The 13,899-nt window shown below is 48.4% G+C and overlaps 1 protein-coding gene across 1 annotated transcript in view; it reads right to left on the reverse strand.

The window, feature by feature from the left end:
• Nucleotides 1-13,899, reverse strand: part of AR (androgen receptor) — a 48,333-nt gene continuing 34,434 nt past the window's right edge. Inside the window, exons 4-8 of the mRNA XM_009953749.2 lie at nt 9,278-9,565; nt 2,848-2,992; nt 1,857-1,987; nt 1,177-1,334; nt 1-156 (exon numbers count right to left, since the gene is read on the reverse strand). Coding sequence (XP_009952051.2) covers nt 1-156; nt 1,177-1,334; nt 1,857-1,987; nt 2,848-2,992; nt 9,278-9,565 — 878 coding nt within the window. The remainder of the gene's footprint in view (nt 157-1,176; nt 1,335-1,856; nt 1,988-2,847; nt 2,993-9,277; nt 9,566-13,899) is intronic.

Below are 13,899 nucleotides of genomic sequence, written 5' to 3' on the forward strand. Positions count from 1 at the left end.
TCACTGTGCGTGGAAGTAGATAGGCTTGACTTTTCCAGACAGGATCTTGGGAACCTGCACAGAGATGATCTCGGCCATCATTTCAGGGTAGTCCACACTCACCATATGTGCCTTAATCAAAAGGTCAAACGTAAACTGATGTAGGTCCTTGGCAATCTGGGAAAGGAAGAAAGTTTGTTAAACAAGAAGTGCCTGCTGGGAATATACCGAATAGGTGTCAGCAGGCACAGCGGGTCAGGGCTGGACCTTGCTGCAGGGGGACCTGCTTTGCTCCCTGGCCATCGCTGCCTCACCTTGCTAGAGCAGTTATCGGATGGCAGGTATACATCCCGAGGATGAGCAAGGGAACTATCTAGCCCAGGAGCACATAGAGTATTTTGCCATGGTCCTTCACACTCAGACATTACTGAGTCCCACAAAACTGTGGATGTATAAAAACGGCACTTTCTTACTCCTATGGAAACTTGTCTTATTTTGTGCAGATGCTGCCAACTTCACTTACTAAGAATTACTTTTGGCTTGTAGCCATAGAGCTTTACAGTCATGGAGTGGAGCCCCAGGAAAAAGGAAAGGTCCAGCTCACATTTGACCAGTACAACTTTAAGTCACAAACAGAGAATTTGTTGTCACTGCTGTAATCAGAGAAGATTCACTGGGGGCACTGTGATTTTGAGCTGTCCTGCTAGGCTGACAATGGAAAAGTATCGTCTACAAAGAGCTTTTCATTGCTAAAAAAGGAAGCCCATAAACCCGAGCACAGGAGTGGTTATTGCAAGGAGTGATAGACACAGATAACTCTCACTCCCTCAGTAGAGTTAGGATCTGTCTTTTCTCTGCTGCTTAATCAGGAAGTGCACTGCAATTCTGTCCCCTCAAGGTGTGCTGAGAGTTAAAAAAAAACCCACAAAGAATCATAGACTCATCAAACAGCCCAGGTTGTAAAGGACCTTGAGAGGTCACTGGTCCAACCTGCCCTGGGAAAGGGAGCTTGGGTGAGACTATCTAGCGCCCTGTCCAACCCCATCTTGAAAACCTCCTGTGACTCAGACTACCATGACCCTGGGGAGGTTGTTCCTGGGGAGGTTGTTACAGTGAACGACCGTTCTCACTGGAAAAATTTTCTTTCTTGTATCATTTCTTATGTGTATAGATGGACATTTCACTGTCCTCTCTTACAGGATGTACTGAGTCCAGGACCTTGGTGAGCTGGTAAAATCGCCGAGAGCAGGAGGTAGGGTTCTTCCTCTTGCAAGCGATGATACGGTCAAGTTCCTTAATGTAATTCATGCGAAGTTCATCAAAGAGCTTCTGGTTTTTCAGGCCATCCACTGGAACTGGATGGAACATGGGAAGGAAACAGTAAGAGCTGCCCAGAGAGTGGAGAGAATAAAAGAGCAAGAGGCAGGCTGAAGAACTGGTCAGTGCAGGCCAGTAAAGATCTGCCCACCAGCTCTGCTTCTGCTATGGCCCTCACTCTGATCAGCTTGTTGGACTACCGCTAACCCAAGGGCCCTTGTTCAGCTCTCGTTAAAAAAAAGAGAGGCAACACAACAAACTGCAACACCACTCTCCTGCCCAGCAGCTGATGCTGGAAGTCCCATGATGACAGAAGTTAGGCTGAGGAGGAACCTCCTGCATGGGAGAAACTGCACTGTGCAGAGGTGGGATGGGCCCCTTATGCTTGGCAGCTCATTGCCTCTGAGCAGCTCAGGTTGAACCAGAGGACAACACCCACAGGCATCCCTTGGGAAGCGCTGAGTACATGCACATGCCCAGGGAAAGCACCAGATACACCTCTAGGGTGATACAGCGTACAGCAACTGCAGCTCTGCTGAGGAAAGGACGTGAGTACTTACTAATACTGAAGAAGAGCAGAGCCTTCATACAGAGGAACTCCTGGGGTGTGATCTGAAGCCACCCAAACTCCTGCGAGAGGTGCCGCATCCTGACACACTGGCTGTACATCCTGGATTTGTGCATCCGGTATCTGCCACGGCAAGATGTGCCACACACAGCAAGGAGACCAAGCCTTGCCTGTATGTGTCGGGACGGGGGGGACACACGCTGCCCAATCCAGCAACCCAGCCTCGCCTGGCACGTCCCCGCTGCCAAGAACCTGAGTGCTGTCTCGGGGGATGCTGGCAGCAACAGGCCTGCATGCAGGAGAGCAGCGTTCTCCAAAACGCTTGCGTGTAATTCTTAGTCTGGAAACGGATCTGCAGGGTTCGTTTGACTCTCTGCCTTCCTGAAAACCAACTGCAATGATTCACCAAATCATCTCTCCGCGAGGGATACGAAGCTGAGCTTGGAGCTCTCAGAGAGAACAGGTGGGTTTGCTTGCTGCTGTGTTTAGTTATTGCTCTTAAGGTCTTCTACCTTAGTGTCAACAAACCCTCCCCAACCCCAGACTGATGGTACATCAGAGACAATCCCTCAGGAACTTACAACGAATGTTTGTTTCTGTTTCTGCTTGCTCCACCTGACCAACCACGCTGGAAATGGGAACTCAAATCCCTCAGAAAAAGGCAGGTCTGTGTGGACCAGCCCTTCACACCAGCCCTAGCACTTGCTGCTGCCTTGACAGAAATCGAACCCAAGGCAAGGCTGAGGGAAAGGGAAGAAGGACCATGAGAGACATTGCAACTGTCCTTATTGCTCCTGGAGACCACTGCAGAGCCTTAGAGGGGAAAAGCAGGGCCCTCCTAAGCTTTCCTGGCCAGCTCTGAATGTAGAGCACTCAAGCTGTACCTTTCATAAGCAGACGGGAAAGCAAATTCCTTGTCTTATTTCTCACCTAGTCCGACCCAGACAAAGCACAATATAAGATGGCTGTTATTTCACACTTACTCATTGAAGACCAAATCTGGAGCAAAGTAAAGCATCCTGGAATTGACGTTGGTGAAAGATCTCCAACCCATAGCAAAAACCATAAGGCCCATCCAAGAGTACTGGATTATTGACATCTGGTCATCCACATGCAGGTTGCGAAATCCTGTCAAAAAACAAGAGGGGGATGTTACAAGTCAATATTGGGTTCCTGCAGTTACCAGGACTGTTTCTGTGCAGACTCCAGCTCTCCTGCAGCACTCCTGTCATGACAGGTGGTCCACAGCCTAACCTCAGCTCATCCTGGGACATGCAGACATGGCCGCTGACACAACCGCAGTGTCACAGCCAGGTGCTCACATCCCGATGGGCAACCGGAAACAGGCAAAGCACGAAACTGCAACTGGGAGGCAAGAAGGGGGATCCCCAGCCACAAGGAGGGGATAAAGCAAAGCACAAGCAGCAAAGCGTTTTAAAGGAAGGCAGTACCAAGTGGTAGTATATGACATTTTCCCCCTAAGGGTCTCAAAAATCTTCACCAACTGTATTTGAAGGCTTTGCAAGACCCAGTGTGGTGAACAAGCACCATTCTGCAACAGACTGGCCAAAAAAGACACAGCAAAGATGGGATTTAGTGGCTCCCTGAAGTCCCCGAGGACATACACTCAAGCCTGGGTGCTGAGCAGGTCCCGCTCCCCCGGCCAGGCTTGCACTGCTGCAGCCCTCGTTCCCCACACTAATTAGACACCCAGCCTGGCCTCCCCTCACGGTGCCACACATTCCGCAGTCACGGCGTATCCCCAAAGCCTCTGCTCCGCAACATCCACAATCACCACGTGAGACAAGGACCAGCCGGTGAGGACTTGTTTGAGCTGCTCTTCCAGCAGAAGAAAACCCTCCGGAGGGGAGTGGAGCCCCAGCAGGCACCCCGTGAACCAGAGCGCTCTCTGGGCACTGAGGCAAGAAACAAACCCTCACTGACCAGTCACCTCCTCCGGTGCAATTCTGGCACTCAAGGAAGTCAGACAAAAAACTTTCTTTATTTTCAACCCCTTAGGACTTCACCAAATTTAAGTAAACGGATTTTAATGTGTAGTGCTCAGAGCCAGCAAGTAACCCCCAGGCCTCATCACACGGTTAACAGACTGCTTCAGCTTCTCTGTCAAATATACACTGTGTTTATCTAATGACTACGAAAATGAACATAAAAAACTCTGCTGAATCGCAAGCTAAACAAAAATATCAATTAAATTCAAATCAGTGTTCCCAGATGGTGGTTCACAGTCAAATCCCAGGCAACACACACACAAACATCACCTCCAACATTGGACTGTTTTCCAGATACTTGTAAACAGTCAAATCTAATCTCGTTTCAAGAAAAATGTATGTTATTTCAATCAAATACAAAAGCAATACTAACACCTCCAGTGTATAATTATAATCCATTGAGGCAAGCAACTGTCTCCTGCTTGGGAAGCTGCCAACTGTAAATGAGCACAGGTTGTGTTTTATTGCTGGCTAAACTCCTCTACATTTGTACATTTCCCTTTCAGCTTGCATGTCACCAGATTAAAAACCCTGAAGCTTGAGCACAGGTACTGTCCTGCTCAGCCCGAGTAGGCGATTCCCATCCAGAGCGGTCTCGGCTACCAGTTGAAACTTGTCAATGGCACATGAGTACTGACAAGGCATCCGGGCAACACGAGGGCTTCATAAAACCAGCCACACTCATCTCTAGGGCACATCTAAGTTAGATTTTCATATTTAATTAATGCAAACGTATTTATGACAGCAGATTCTCTGTCTTCAAAAGAGCTGCGGTAACTTCCCAGTGAGAAGTTGGGCCCAAAAGGTGCCGTAGGCCAGACTGTGTACCAAGGCGTGATGGAGAGGATGAGGTGGGGGAGGAAGAAGGCAAGCCAGAGGTGTCTGACGTTTGGATTCCCTCGTGCCTGTACTCTGGGAGCGAGGCCCAGAAATCCTACCACCACAGAGGAGACCTGTACTCTGGAAGTGACTTGGAGACAGAAAACTTACCCACGAACAGCAAACTCAGTCAAACTTCACCCCAGTCCTCACAAGTGATCCACCCCAGTTCTGCTGGGCTCAGCATCCACAGGACGAAGCTGCTGGAAGCACCAGCAGAAGCTCCTTGCCCTGCTCACTCCGGCGTGACACCACAAGCACTGCCATTGTCCATGCAAACCAGTGCCGACAACACAGGCAGCAGCTCTGCTCCGGGACCGGCTTTCCCTTAACCACCGAGTATCAGCTTTTCAATGCATTTCAGAAAGTATTTATTGCACCTAAGCTTTGCTATGAGAAGGATTTTGCTGCACTTGTTCATTACCTTGTAATTACATTCACTAAAAAAAAAATATTTGTGCAAGCTGAATCAATGTTTAAGGGAAGGTATTTGAACACCACAGCTTTGTTGTTACAGGACTTCAAGTATGCTTCCTGCTTCTCCACAAAAACAAGTTCTAGAAACACAGTGGCCGACTTTTCTCAAAGGAATCCCTGCTTCCAGCGTCTGAGCTGAAATGCCTCGAAACAAAACTGATTGTCAGAAACCAGATACTTATCATTTCCTGGAAACTTCCCCACTCCAGGCATCTTACTCAGATGATGTACAGCCAAAATCACTGTAACAGAAAATAAATACAAACCTAATGCCACAATATATCGTTAAATTTTTAGTTTTGGCATAGTTTGAAGAGACCCAAATGAAGATAACTTCTACAGAAAGAGATCAGAGTAAAACTAAATTTACTGATGACTTGAAAAAGATCAAAGCATAACCTTTTTCTCATGAATAATCTTAAAGCAGCATAGTTTGGAAATAAATTCTGCATCCTCCCTCTCGATGCACTGCTGTGCCAGAACGGTATCTCCCTAAAAGAGCGGCAACTGCACACCTCACATGTTATCGTAAGTAATGTTTCTGATATAAACAAATACTCATTTTGTATCTGGAAATTTTATTGACCACAGAACAGAAAAGATGCACAGTGAACTGTACCCTTACAGTTAAAGGGTGAGTTAAGACATATTGTAAAACAGTGTATTTGAAACAGTAAAGCAAGCGATGGCTTGGAACACCATAAAGCCCTAACTAAGGGCATGTGCACCTAGAGTTCACAGTAGCTCTAACAAATAGCTCCGTCTCAGTGACACCGGGTAGAGTATCTGATCACCTGAGCACCGAGTCACTAAAAGGCGAGGGGTGTCCCTCTGCCTGGCTGGCAGCAGAGCTGCAGCCCCTGCCCCTCCCCGGCTCAGGTAGCCCTTCCCGCACACTCACAGTTATTTTTCACAGGCTGATTTCCTTCCTATCAGCTTCGGGAATGAACTGAAGACTTTGCATTTGCTGCCAGATAAAATGATCCTTAAACTAATGTGTTTGAGTGCTGATCTAAACCAACTGTAACACCTTTGCTGAATTTATATATATGGAAAAGGGAAAATACATACTCCTTCCACTGACCTTGAAGTGGACAGATTTTATGGATTTAATCCGATTTTTTAACTCTGTGTTTCAGCAGCTTTCTTGGCAAGCTGTGCTCATTTAATCTTTCCTTTCCAAGGAAACCACAGTTTGAGTCTACCTTCTCCTATGGAGAGTTTCAAGTGCATAGGGTCCAAAGGGCCATGCATTCCATTTTCTCCACTAGACAGAGGCTGATATTGCTGCTGCAGGTAAGCAGGGCTCAGAAAAGCTCCGACCTGAATGCAGTCTTGTTTCTGAGCTATCACCGAAACCTCGCTGGAAGAAGTGCAGCGTGTACAGGTGATGTCCAATGCAGGATGCAAGGTTAATAATGATCTATTAACCCACACTAATCTATTGCCAGTATTATGAGGCTGAGGCTACTCCTATGACACACATGCTGCTTCAGCCTCAGGCACTGTTCCTCCTCATGGCCAAGGCTGCTGTGCCATGCAGCAGCAGCCGGTCAAGCCCTATGGTCTGCTCCCACTGCACCTCGCCAGCAACCGTGTTCATTAAACAGCCTCCAGTCCCCCACCGGACCATGCAAAGATCTTTCTGTTTTGATCAAAACAACTGCATCCTGCTGTTTCAAACTGCTTGGGTTTTGTTCCCATTACTTCTCCCCCTGCGTGTGCTCGCCCACACCACCCCTCTCCCAAGCCGCTGGGCGCCAGGCCGCCTAGCCAACCTGCAGACCCAGGAGCTGAAAACACTTCTGCTTTATTAACCAAAACATAATTTAAATCAATTATAGATAGCAAACTACCTCTGGCTATGGGGTAGGATTATCCAAGTGTACCTGAAAAGCACAGTGGCCACAGTGGAGGCAGCGAAGGGCCATGCCTGGCACAGCCGCCCAGTCCCAGAGCTGCCTGGTGCTGCCAGGTGCACCTGTCCCTCGCCCAGCTCCCAGGCAGCACCAGCACCAGAGCAGGCAGGACCCAACAGTGGCTGAGATCCACCTCCTCGCAGTGATGGCTGGACTGCTGCCCGAGCGAAGGGGCTGCCAAGCCACTGCCCGGAGCACCAGAACAGCAACAGCACTGCCTGGAAAATATCAGGAGAATGACAAAGTGACGAATTGGTGGTTGAACTCGAGCATTGGCACGTTTTCACCACTGGCTTTGCCTGTCACTCCGGGCACAGAGATGCTTAAGGGTCAAGCCAGCACCAGCTGCACAGCCAGCAGGACAGGGAGGGCAGCACGCCACCATGCAGGACAGCTGGGCTCTGAAAGCAATCCCCTGGCCTGCCGAGGGGGTTGTGGTTATACTGCAGCTGCCCAGAGAGCAGTGACCACTCAGACGTGAGAAGACAAGAACTAATTTTGCCCAGATACTGTGGCTAACACGGCAAGTGCCGGCCTTGGGAGGCAGCGGTGCAGCAGCTGGACCACTGCACCACAACGCACCACGGGGTGGGAGATCAGGTGCAGTACAGGAAAGTAAAAACCTTTGATAACGGTCAGTTACGATAAAAAATGTTTTTCAAACCACTCTCCCTTTCCATTAGCACTGCCACGGTTTTACAACCTCAGCCCCCACATTGTTGGTCCAGTTTGATGTACTCCAGTCTCCATGTACTTTTCTGAAGAAATCTCGATGTCTGATGTAAGTAAGCCAGAAGAGAAAGCATGATTTGTCCCAGGTTTCACAAGCTAGGTGGACCTTTTCTGACTCAAGAATATAAGAAACAGAATGGGCTGCTCTGCATTTAAGCATATTCACACTAATGCCCATCCTGGGCCACCAGTCAAGCTACTTCCAGGGGGACGGCTAAATTTCTGGGAACGTCAAACATCTGACTACAGTTCATCACCAGTTTTTGGCATATAGTGGCAAACTTGTTTTGCCTCAGTTTCCTGCTTTGGTCATATCATCCCTCACATGAAGAGTAGAACCCCTGCTTTCTGTGGCATTTCCCAAGGAAGAGGGCCAGGGTGAGGAAGGCAGCTTGGAATTGTCCTCACGCCCCAGTCTCAGGGATGCTGGAAGGTGAACTGGATCCTGCTGCACCCACAGTGACCTTGGCCTTCTGCAATGTCACTCATTCAGCTGACAGGATTCTGACATGCAATGGGCAGTGTGTTACAGACTGGTAAGCTCTGTGCACAGGAACAAGGAGTATATTCAACGAAACACATGTACCACCAAGATGTTTTCATTTACAGCACCTGGTAATTATTACCATTGGGAACTTCCCAACCCTAATGTACTCCTGTATCACCACTTCGAGTGCATTACGAATATATTCCAGCAGCCTGTCACACAAGAGCAACCTGAGTGCCAGGAGAAAGCCCCTTGGGATTTTGTATCTCTCTCTTGCTACTTTACAATACATCGGCTTGTGAAACACAAACATGGGGAGGAAGGATCAATCCCATCTGTCAAGCCCAGTCTTCCCCAACTCACTTTCATACCACTAAGTGGCACACTTCTGATTCACCTGGAGAATTTACCCTTTTCACTACTTCACACGGGTTATGGGATGGGACTAATACTTGTTTAGAGAAGACTTCTGCAGGTCTGGCAGACACAGCCCTGGACATGAAGCAAAACCCCCGCAGGAAGAGCGGGAAGAGAGCAAGACCTTGGAGCTCCTGACCAGCAACAGCCCTTCCTGTGCAGGAACGCAGACGCATGCCTACACAACACTGTGTCCTGAGGGTTATCAGCGGGGACAGACCCAAAAGCACAAGCTTCTACATACTTTGTCATCCCCTAGTCACCTCTCCCATCAACCAGACACCCAAAGGAGACAAAGCCGATGCTGCTGCAGCCTGCTTTACGGAGATAGTACACAGACAGATGCCCCATGAAGATGCTCCCCCGAGGAACTGTGTGATGGTGGGACACAGGCTGCAGACCACCTCCTTCAAACGCACCCCAGGTGATGTAGGCAGGGGGGCTTTAGGAAGGTGCCAGGGAAGGGACAGGATTTGTTAGGTTTCTAGCTCACCTGGCAAGGCCTTTGCCCACTTGACCACATAGATCAGCTGCCTCTCCCCGAGCTCATTCAGGCTGGTCAGCAGGTTGGAGAAGGAGTCTGGCTGGCTGTTGTCATGGCCGGCACACACCATGCCAGGCTCAATGGCCTCCAGGACGTTGAGGAAGATGGGCTGGCACTCATACCCGTCAATGCGTGTCATCACCATCTTGGGACCTTGCTCCTCTGTGGGGCTGGATGAGCTGGCTGCCTCCATGTCATCTTGTGTCTTCAGGTTTCCCAGCTTCTTCAGCTTGCGGGCTGTGGAAATGACACATTTTAGCGTGATGCTAAAAAACAAGCAAACAAAAAAGCTTGAGGTTTCTTGGCCTCCAGCTCCATCACTTGTATTTACAAGGAAAGGGAAACTGATGGCCAGCAGCAGCTACTCCTTCAGCGCACACCGCCCAAGGAGTGCCTCGGCATCACAGACCTCATGTAAGTACAAAAGGGAGCACGCACTGAGCAAGGAAATCCATTTGCTTGTTAATCTTCCATGGAAAAGAACAAGCATCATTTACATCTCCAGTCGTGACTGGTCTTACATTAACTCCTGCTTAGAAATGGAGAGGAAGAACTGGGGAAAAGAGAGAAGTGACTCGATTCAAATGACGACTCACAGGCAATTAAAAAGGGAAACAATGCAAGCAAGTGAACTCAGTGGATGGCCATGTTCCAGGAGGAAAAGCCATTGCACTCGGATGCTCAAGTGGGCTTGTTCCATCCCAGGCCAGAATGGAAGCAGGCTGCGGCTGAGAGGAATGACTTCTCCCTGCCCAGGGCTCCTGCAGTGCCTCTGCAGACTCTCCCAGCCAGGTCACTACTCCACAAATATATTATGGAAAATACATTTGAAAAGCTAGCAGGTAGTTCCACGGCTGTTTGCCTGGGCTCTCCCCAGCCAGCCCACTGATGAGGAGAAGACTCGAGCAGGGGCAGCCTTGGTCTGCCAGCCAGCTTCAAGAGCAACATCAGCAGAGTGGGCTCATGGGGCTGGGACTGCAGGCAGCCGCTGACTGTACCCATGCCACCTTGATGAAGTGTCTCTCCTGTGCACCCGGCTCTTAATTCCAGATGCTAGTCTGCTAGCAAGATACACCTGGGTCTTCAGATGCATGACTTCAGAATTCTTTGAAAGTCAGCATTGACCTAATTTGCTATCTGCATGACAGTGTTCAGCAGAACACCAGTTGGCAAGCTACTGCAGACAGGAACAGCTTTCAGCCCTTATCGACTCCACAAACCCTAATAAATTAGAGAAAAAAAGCCAATCGCTTAATTCCAGCAGAGAACATAACATCAAACCAATTGTCCTTGGGGTTTTGGCTCCTTTGTTACATGATACTTATCTCACATTTCCTTTCAGCTGTAATTAGAAAAACAAGCAGTGAAACATAAAAATGTCAAGTTAAAGTGCAGCTTTGTAAATCAATTCAAAGCGCTGATCTTTAAGCAACATACTTTGGCTGATCTACTGTACGAGCAGTTAAGACAGGTTGCTCTGTAAAAAAGGAGGAGAAAAGAGAAATAAAAATAAAGGACAGCAACAAGAAAACAGGGCTGCAGTGCAGCGTGACACCCTCCAGCCATCGTCTGCTGGGGTGCCAGGCTGGCCAGAGCATCTGGCCCCTCCAGAAGTCACCGGCAGCACAGGCAGCACCAGGGGGCTCCTGGCATCCTACTCTCCAAGCCCCAGAGAGCTGATCCCCAGGGCAGGTATGGCACCGCTCTGCCTAGGAGCTGCACTCGGGTTTTGCTCTCGCCAAGCGGCACGGAAGGAGCTAAGAACGCTGGTCCCATGTTGCCAAACAGCCCCACATTAATGGCAGAAACCACGTCTCACAATCATGCTTGGCACCAGACCTTTAGAGATGGGAGTGCTGCTAGGAAAGAAAAGCTCCCCAGCTTAAAAAAAAGACATAAGAACCAAACCATATCTTCCAAAGATGAATAATCAGTGCCCATCAGGCCTGTGTGTAACTAGAGCCAAACCCACACTGTATAAAACATACACATGGTTTGGTTTAAATGTGTTTTTTTTTTCTTAAAATTGAATTATCTAGTACTAAAAGATATCGAGCGAAATAAGATGAGAGCAAGCAACCAACCACGCCGGCTCTGAGACTGCAGCCATAAACCAAATGCCTCCGTGTCTTGAGAGCTAAGCGAGGCAGAAGTCTATACGGTACCTCTCTAAACCAAGGTGGGATGAACCTCAGCACTGGCTCGGCTGTCAGCAGGGACAGGGGCACTTGGGAAGCCTTGAAACACAGCTGCTGGCACAGCACTGCCCTGCGGTCAAAGCCATTTGGCTTGGGCTTAACTGAGAAAATATCGTACGTGTTTGGAAAAAAAGCTCAGAGGACGTAATTATATGGCATCATGATAAAATATTCACCAGTGCAAGAATCCCTGGGGAGCACACCACAGAGCACTTCTGGAAGCGACACCCATTTCAAGCAGCTTCACCTGCCCACCCTCCCACCAGGTGTTTCCAAAGCTGGCAAAGGAGCGCTCTGGGTTCCAGCACGGATTTTTCATGAGTGCTGGGACTCAGGAAAGTTCTGGGGACCTGGAAGAAAACTGTTGTTGCACTAGCGATGACAGAGAAATCCTCCAGCCCTAGGCACTGCACACTGATTTCAGCTGCAGGCAAAATGGCAGAGAAGCTGAAACAGGACTTGACTTATATCCTACTCTTCAAATTATTTATTAACATCAACATGAGGCTTGTCAAAACCAGATCCTGTCAAGCTGTCAGTCTTTTCTGGCATGAGAATTTTAGTTGATAATTACAATACTACTGGTATTGCAGACATATTTGAGAGATCTGAGTCAGTTTGGCCCATATGAATTAAAGAAACTTGAATGACATAAAATCACAGTACTGTTGAAGGATTTTAAATCACCCAGGTGATATATCAAAAAGTAATTATAAATGTTGAAACAACATCAGGTTTGTTTCTTATGTGGGTTGTTCATGGCCCTTTGCTAGTGAATGTCTACATTAATTCCAAAGATAAAAAGAACCATTTCTACTAAAAAGTCTGTATGAGAACACAAAGATGGGAAAACAGTAACGAACATTAAGGACTGATCACTTGATCAAGGTCTGCTGACAAGCTCACTCTACTACAGCAAAGTACACTTCTCTGTAAGGAGCTGTATGGAGCAACTGAAAAAGTGAGCCATACTCAAGGGATGTCGAGCTTCATCCTCGACAGCCTGAACTCGCCCCAAAAGCTGACAGACACACACAGAGGCCTGAGCAGGCAGGACAGTTCAGGGGAAAAGGACTAACAGGAATTTGTGGCGTGTGAAGAAGGAAAACACTGACCCGGAGAGCATCCTATGCCGCCTCTAAGCACTGATGCTGCTGAGACTGGAAAACTGTGATTAGATGTTCACAGTGTGAGGGAGGTGTTCCCAGAGGCAATAAGAACAGTAAAGACTACACAACACACCTTGGAGCAAGGAAGTAAAGAATTTACCTAGGTGGCTATGCAGGAGGCTAAAGGCTTATTAAGTCACAGCCAACAAATAACCCACAGCAGGGACATGAATTCAATAAAAGTTTTTTTTTCAATCTACCAAGGAAAGCCATAACAAATATCCAGTTGCTGGAAATCAAGGACAGACAAGATGAAAAACAAGGTACATTATCACAACCCCGAACATAATTAACTACTGCAACTGCATGGCAAAAAATGTGCTGGACTCTCCACTGCTGGAAGTGCTCACAGCGATATCAAATGCTCTTACAAGACACGAGCTCTATTTTAACCACAGCAACTGGACCTGAATTAGGACTAGACACAGGTATGGCTCGGGCTTTCACAGGCTATTGGCAGTTACTGCAGCTAATTTTCTAGCCCTGCCATCAATGAAATGAACTGAATTGTACATGTTTGGGAAGTTTTGCCCCGAGACAGGACCCACATGGAGCGCAGTCAGGAGGCCGAAGGTGCACAGCAGACATCCCACAGCATGGGCAGGCTGCCAGCTCCATCGGAGGGCAGAGGTGCTTGGTTCTCACCACAGGAACAGCCCATGGAACCTCACACACCACGATTAAAATGCACCGGCAGCAAACGAACAGGTGGTGCCTTAAACCCAGAGCTGTGCAGTTCAGCAGATGTATAGGGTCCAGGCTGGAGCAGGACAGGGGGGTCCAGACGCCCACGTATGCATGGGGGCTGGCAGGATCCGTGCAGCGACATGCTTCCCATGCACAGGGGCTGGCAGGATCCATGCAGCCATGCAGGCACCTGTGCTTGCAGCAGAAATTGGCGCAGTGGGAGAGGCAGGACAGCGCACCAGCAGAACCAGGCACACAAAACAGGGATTATCACTTTTTTTTTTTTTTTTTTTTTTCTTCTTTTCCTTCTCTTGGGCTTTACAGTGTTGATTGGGAGAGAAGAGTCTGTTTAATGGATTTCAGCTTGCAGGTCAGAGTGATCTCAATCAATAATGAAGTGCTTCGACATATCACCATTCTGTGCCAAAGCAGAGTCCTAAATAAAGTATTCAGTGTGTCATCTCCTCGTCCCATTAAATACACCGAGAGCTGCAGGTCTGCTCGGCACAGGCAGCTC

This window comes from Leptosomus discolor, chromosome 9, assembly GCF_034619465.1.
Source record: "Leptosomus discolor isolate bLepDis1 chromosome 9, bLepDis1.hap2, whole genome shotgun sequence".
NCBI classification, from domain to species: Eukaryota; Metazoa; Chordata; class Aves; order Leptosomiformes; family Leptosomidae; genus Leptosomus; species Leptosomus discolor.